Genomic DNA, 7,138 nt, shown 5'->3' on the forward strand with positions numbered 1-7,138 from the left:
TCTCTGTCGGCCCCTTTGATCTTTGCGGTCCCAACCACGTGGTATTCCGCCATGTCTTTGGTCCAAGTCTAGCAATGTATATGTGTACTCATCAAACTACACTACCACACTTTTCCCTCATTGGCTGGACCAACAAAACGAAACAAATAACGAAGTGGACTTACTAGTTATATTACAGTATAACTAATAGGTCCACTCTCTGTCGACCCCTTTGATCTTTGCGGTCCCAATCACGTGGTATTCCCATATCGTTGGTCCAAATCCAGCAACGTACTCATCAAACGACACTACTTTTCTCTCATTAGCTAAACCAACAAAATATCGGATGCGCAAAAGGAATGAACGCAAAACGAAACAAATGATGGAGTGGATCTACTAGTTGTACTACGGTATAACTAGTATGTTCACGCCCTGTCAGCCCTTTGATCTTTTCGATCCCGATCGCGTGGTATTCCGCCATTATTTTGATCAGAATCCAGCGGCGTGCGTGTGTACGTACTCATCAAAGCCTACACTACCACACATGCAACTTTCCTCTCATTGGTCCTGGCCAGGTTTGGTCAGGAGGATGATGGATGCGCAAGAGGGATCGACGCAAGACCAAACAAATGACGGAGTGAACATATTAGTTATACTATGGAATGGTCAGTGGTCCCCAGTGGAGACCACTGCGGAGTTTCGCGGGCGAGCGCCTTTCCCTCCGGGGAACCGAAACCGGTATGTCTCGGCGAGCTCCGTGGGGATTTCGAGGCGCCACGCGAGGATGAATTCGCTCGGATCGAGCGGAGCAGAGTCGCGCGCTCGCAACTCTAAAAGGAAAATCAGACACGATGCAACTGGACCCACGGTGTCCACTTCCGATCCTCGCAACTATCCGCGCGTCTCCCCGACATTTTTTTTGCGCGACCAGACTGACCGGCAATCCGAGTAACGTCCCGATGCGCCGTTTTCGCAAGAGAGCCCGTGCTGTTTTAAGATCGTCTCGAACGATATCTAAAATCTCGGGCGTTCCTTTCATTGCGAAGGCACGTAATGCAACGTAACGCGATGTAAATCCTTCCAAGCCCGATAGTCGTCGAGGATTGCAGGCGATAACAGCCGACGCAGGGAAGATCGGAGCAGTATCAAGAAACGGAGCAAATGTGATAAGTTATTCGCGGTAAAGGTTCGATACCGCGTCGAGATACGAGACGGCGGGGCTTCAACACCTTTCTCTCTTTGCGGAAAACGAAGAAAGGAATTGCCGCAGCGTAGAAAATACGACAGAGGGACTCCTCGCGGCTTGACGTCTAGCTTGACGCGTGAGGTCCATCGCGATATTTCGCGCTTTCTTTTTCTTTCCATAAATCGTTCCTATAATCGAACTGGGAGAAAAGTGTCACCGTTACTGACAGTGTCACTGGACAATGACACGATCACGGGAGGGTAAAGAGGAGCAAGAGAGAAAACGAGAGAGTGCCACAGGGAGAAAGAAAGACAGGTCGCGGGGAAAAAGAGTCGGCGGCCGGAAAGGTGAGTGAAAAAGGCTTGCCGCGGAGGCAGACGCCTGCCACCGGTGCAATGGAAATTTCCAGCGGCTTAAGGGTGGGGAAGAGGTGGGCGCAGAAGGTGGCAGCGAACGGGGAAGAGAAAGAAGGAGCGAGCGGGCGAGCGAGCAAGTGAACGAGCGCACGAGGGGGTGACCGTCGGCTGCGCCTCGGAGAGGAGGAGGTAACGGCGCGGAAACCGGCGCGGTGGCGACGGCGACGGTGACGGCGACCGGCTCCTGCCGTGGAAACCGGACGTGGCTCGCCGCGTCGCGCCGCGCCGTAGAGAAACCTAGATGAGAAGAAGAAGCGTGCGCGACGCCGGGGGTCTTACCTTCGTTCTCGCGAAGGGCGGCAGGCATAGGGGCCATGGCTGCATCATCTGCCTCCTTTGGAAGCCGGGCATCCTGTCGTCTCGCGTAGGTACTGTCGTCGAGAAGGGGGCAAGGGGAGAGATTGGCGAGCGCGGCTGTGCGGCTCTTTACACGCTCTCACGCGGGCAAGTCTGTTTTGCACGACCAGCTGCTGGGTGTCGTCGTCGTAGTTGGGTGGCTTGGTATAGGCGTGGGCCTCGGTTGATCGTAGTCGTGGATTATCTCGGCCGCTTATCTCGCCGAGCAGAATTATCCTCGGCTGGCCTCTACGGTGCCCCTCGCGGGCGACGCCGATGAGAGGACGCGGTGTGGCCGTCAGCTAGGTCTCGCGGGGCTCCTCTCTCGTCGATGCGCGACCGGCGCGTGCAGTGCGCCTCGATCGGCCGGCGGACGCGTGCGTGGGTGGTTACGTGCGTGCGTGCGTGCGTGCGTACTTGGTACTGGTTTTGCGCGCGCACGTCTCGCAGCCGATCACACGTGGCTCTATTGTGACAGCTAGCAGGCGACCCCCCCCCCGGGCGCGGTGTGACGGAACGTCGCTCGTCGGCAACAGCAGCACCAGCTGCGGCCGATTGACACCGCGCTTTCTCCCCGCGCGCCTCGGATCGATCGCGTTCGATACCGTGTCACGTTTACGCGCGGTCCGCACGCTCCGGTGTGCTCGTTCGGTATCGGGTGGACAGGTGGATGCGTGCGTGCGTGCGTATGTACGTGCGTACGTGCGTGTGTTCGCCGCCGCTGGCTGGGTGCGCGAACGTTGCCGTGGTGTTACGCACCCTCGTAGACGTGACACGCAGGGACCGATTGCAGCAGCCTAAATGAGACACCCGTTCTCGCTACCGGGTCTCGCTAGCCCCGTCTCCGTGGGTTCACCACCTCCACCGCACCACTACGCCGGCTCCGTGACACGCCGCGATACAGTTTAGCGTTATCGGGCTAGCCCCTGTTGCTCCCGTCGAGAATTGGCTCGAAAAGCTACCGGGTTCCACCAAATTCCTTTTCGCAACGAATCCAATGCCTCCTCCTTTCTCTCTCCCTTTCTCACGATCGCGGTTCTCCTTTTCACACGTCGTCCGTCGCTGCCTTATGTCGACGAGTGTGCGTCTGCCGCGTTGCGTTTAGATAACGGGGATCCCTGGTGATTCGTTCGCTCAAGATCGAGGATTCGAGGATCCCTCGACCTGTCCTCTCTCTTTCCCTCTTTGTTTTATTTTCTCTTTCGTTCTTTTCCACCCGATGCCACGATATCTGATATCTCTCCAGGAAGTGCGTCGCTTTGTCTACCGTTCCGCGCCTCGTATCGATTCCCTCGATCGTCCGATCGCTTTTGCTCCTACGGCTCGGTCGGCATGGAAAAGTCTGGTGTTACGTGTGTTTTGGGGAACTTTGCTAATCGGTTCGGGAGGTTTGTCTCTTATACACACCGCTGCGGACATAAACCACGCCTCTTCTGCGCGTCCGTAGTGGGAACGCGATTTCGCGGCGTCGCGGCGCGACGGAGCTGCGTCACGCCGGGCCGCGCCGCGCGCCAATTTATCAGGCCTCTTCGGCGAGGACTCCGGTCCCGGTGCTGTCCGCAGCGAGCAAGACACGATGAGTACAGGCTCCTCATCCCGAGTAGTTGGACACCGCGCACACGCCGAGTTGCATCACATTGGATCATCTCTGACCGGTCAAATGTTAAATCACCGCCCGAAACTTCCTTTCGCTTTTCCTTCGTTTTCCCTTTTCTTTTAATCGCGCGGTGTGCTCGATGATCGAAACGTCTGCTACGTTTTCATAGTGAACAATTTGCCAGTTCTCTGCGGAAGAATGCCTACACAAGGTGCATTGAGAGATATGAGTACATCTTAACGCGTTCTCTCGTCGATCGGCTGTCCGGGCCCTCGGGACACTCCGCTTGCAGAAGCATTTCCGCCCTAGTTTGCAATCTTCATTTTATATGGCTTTGTTTTCTCCTTTTTTTCTCTGCACATTCTTCTCCGATAATTTTCATTATATTAACTTGTTGTTTCGAATCTACTCTGTAAGCTGCTCAGTCCATTTATTCTAGCTCCAAACACATACTGTCGTGATTCGAGTCTTATCCGATTTTATGTTCTCGTCAAGTTAAACCGAGAAGTTTCTTTTTATCTTGTCGAGATAACGTGGTTGGTTTTGCAATTAATTGTAAAATATTAGAAATATGTTTAGTGCAATGCAGAAATATTAATTAGTCTGTCCTGTGAGGAATATGTACTTTTTTGAACAAACATTACAGGTATGGTCTTTATGGTTTTGGTTTCGTTGTAATCAATTTATTAAGCAATGTTCGTGCAAAGTTATACATTTCAGATTAGGTTTCAGATTAGGTACTTGATAAGGGTCCAAATCTGGGACCGAAACGTTGCAACGTTTATTGTTTCTTTAAATAAAAGCGTTGGCCAGTGTAGGTCGTTAAAATTGGGTATTATTGGTTTTTGAACAAAGGTGAAAAAGACGATAAGTGTATGCGCAAAAAACATATGAATACTTTTTATGTTTCGACATACTTGGTTATACAAAATAACATACTGTGTTATACAAAACTTTTTATGTTTCGACATACTTGGAAAATTTTTCACAACTATTTAATGTAAATTAAATAAACTGTTTTATGGGAATATTAATCAGTTTTCTGTGGGGAATATACATATACCATTACTAGTATATAAAATTACGTATAATATCTTTTTTATACTTATATATTATAATTGAAACTAAAAATATATTCGTTAATATTATGAAACACAAATATTATGAAACATAATTTTAGATCATCCATCGATAAACCTTCCGCCCAATTAATCGCTGCCGCGCATTTGGCTGCGATAATAATTACAGACAGATTTTTTTTTAATGAGTATTCTTTAGCACCTTGCGAAAGAACATCTGTGTTTATATTAACCGCCTCGTAAAGTACGTTTCAAAATATTACGTTCGCTATGGAACATTTTCACATTTCTCTCGTAGATTTGAAGTACATACACTTGTGTGTATAGTATTGATATATTAATATTAATTGAAGATAAATTGAAGTACGTACTTAGAGAGAGAGAGAGAGAGAGAGAGAGAGAGAGAGAGAGAGAGAGAGAGAGAGAGAGAACTTTAAGAACTATAAAAATACTATATGTATACAAAACATTTTCATGCGCGTAGAGAGAAATTTAAAGATGAAAAATTAAAACGGTATTTCCATCTAACTTTGATATTAATATAATAAAGATCAAGAAATTACGAAACTATGATCGACATTCAATTAACTACTTAAAATATTCTCAAAAGTATTTGTTTTTATCAACACGGGACACATGATAAAGGTGTCATATTAATAAATTTTGTAATGATGTACATTTGTAACGCGATAATGTACTTGCTCTTCAACTATCAATGCCATCTTCTTGCAACATCGATACGTATCGTTACATCACTATCGTTGTATGTATATTTGCACGCGATAATTCGCGCGCGAGACAAGTTGCGCTGATCTCTCACATTTATCCCATTTCTAGCTAATGTATAATATTATACATGATTAGATACTGATCTTTTTGAAAGCCGCGTTATCCATTGTGTACAATATGCATTTCCAGTGTTTGAAAAGCGTTTGAAATATAAATTCGAAATAAATAGAGGAAAGTCCTCTATTATGAGATGGGATTCTAATATGAGATAGTAGGTTTTTAACGTTCAAATTTAATCAGATTTCACTTTCAAGAGCAATAAAATCACGGTGGAACCAACAGCCTATTAATTTAGCGGAAACTACGCTATCTCATATTAGGAGCATATCTCATAATAGAGGACCTCTATAGTCCTATAAATCCAAAGCCTGGTTAAATACCATATTAATCATAGCACTTTAATTTTTAATCTGGGACAATTTTCAAAATATATGAAGATTTCACGGAAAATAAGAAGAGAATGCTTGGGTATCAAGCTGAGGTTTCTCTATTAAACACTGATAGACGGAAAAGATTGGACACTTTTTGTAAGGCACATAATTAATCGTAATATGCTTTAGAGCCTAAGTCCAGGTCTACAAGAATATAGATGGTTTACACATGCAACAAGTTGATTGTACGCAAGAAATCGGAGGATTGGATCGTTAAAACGCTTGGTGAACCGATGTGACGTTAACCGAGCGACATTCGTATCCCATCGCGATTACGCTCGTCGCGATAGGTTCAAACGGCACAGTCTCGGTCGCCCGTGGAAGGTTCGAGATATTCGACGACCTCGTTCTACCATATATGCCGGTAGCCAGTCCTGTCTCCGTACACGACTGTCGGCACGTACGTTTCACATCCCTGCCGTGGAGAAGCCTCCGTCTTCTCCTCCGGCCTCTCCGGTCGCAGAGATCCTTTTACACGCTCGCGTGTAATCTTAATTTCGCGAAACGCCCTGCCTTCGGCGGGCGATTCCCTTAATGCACGTCCGGCATTTCTGTATGATTTCTATACTCCATACAATACGATTTTTTTTGCTTGTTGCATATCAACTTTCTGTGCCTCTTATCACTCGCACGCGTATCTATTACGCGTGCTAGTATTTACACTCTTGTATTTAAACTTATTAGCGATTATTCGGTTTGTCGAGAGACGCTGATAAGAACAATTCGAAAGCTGCCGTTTCTTATAATCAGCTTTTCTATCTAAACGGCTGTTCGTGAGTGCTGAGAATAGCGTGTAGACATCGAGCGGCTGCATGCCTTCAACTCGCTATTTCTCTTGACTCCCGACAGTTCGGTCAAAGCTCTATTATTCTCGGCGCTTAGCCATTAGCAAACACCTGAATAGAAAACTGGTAATAAGAAAGATCATTCTGCGCCGTACATTACACATTTAATGACAACAAAGGATAAATATTTCGGCAATTTTTCTTTTGCTGCATTAAAACATTTATACAATTAATTATTACAAACTTATATAGAAGACATATATAACTATTGCATCTTTTTTATTATACAGGGTGAGTCTTTCCATATCCGACAAAATTTTTGAGAACGTAGAACGGATCGAGATGAACGGAAACGTCCTGTACCATTTTGCAATTTTCGTAATAGTTAACGAGTAATTAATTATTAAAAATCGTTGTCTTAGGCCGGCCTACCGCCCAATTCGAGCGCGTGGCAAGATATGATCGCCCGGCGATCGATATTGCTATGCGCACATCTCGCCACGCGCTAGAATTGGGCGGTAGGCCGGCCTAAGACAATGA

General features: G+C 46.8%; 3 protein-coding genes across 3 annotated transcripts in view; 1 reads left to right on the top strand and 2 right to left on the bottom strand.

Annotated features, from left to right (window-relative positions):
- The window catches only part of LOC105558581, a 6,743-nt gene extending 3,041 nt beyond the window's left edge, over positions 1-3,702 (bottom strand). The window contains exon 1 of the mRNA XM_012006341.1: positions 1,861-3,702. Within this exon, the coding sequence (XP_011861731.1) occupies positions 1,861-1,897 (37 nt within the window). The 5' untranslated portion in view covers positions 1,898-3,702. The remainder of the gene's footprint in view (positions 1-1,860) is intronic.
- LOC105558583 (RING-box protein 2) overlaps positions 1-7,138 on the top strand; it is a 51,983-nt gene that overhangs the window by 28,562 nt on the left and 16,283 nt on the right. The window lies entirely within an intron of this gene.
- LOC105558582 (facilitated trehalose transporter Tret1-like) overlaps positions 1-7,138 on the bottom strand; it is a 39,898-nt gene that overhangs the window by 27,174 nt on the left and 5,586 nt on the right. The window lies entirely within an intron of this gene.

This window comes from Vollenhovia emeryi, unplaced genomic scaffold, assembly GCF_000949405.1.
Source record: "Vollenhovia emeryi isolate VEMERY1.0 unplaced genomic scaffold, V.emery_V1.0 DF939329.1, whole genome shotgun sequence".
NCBI lineage: Eukaryota > Metazoa > Arthropoda > Insecta > Hymenoptera > Formicidae > Vollenhovia > Vollenhovia emeryi.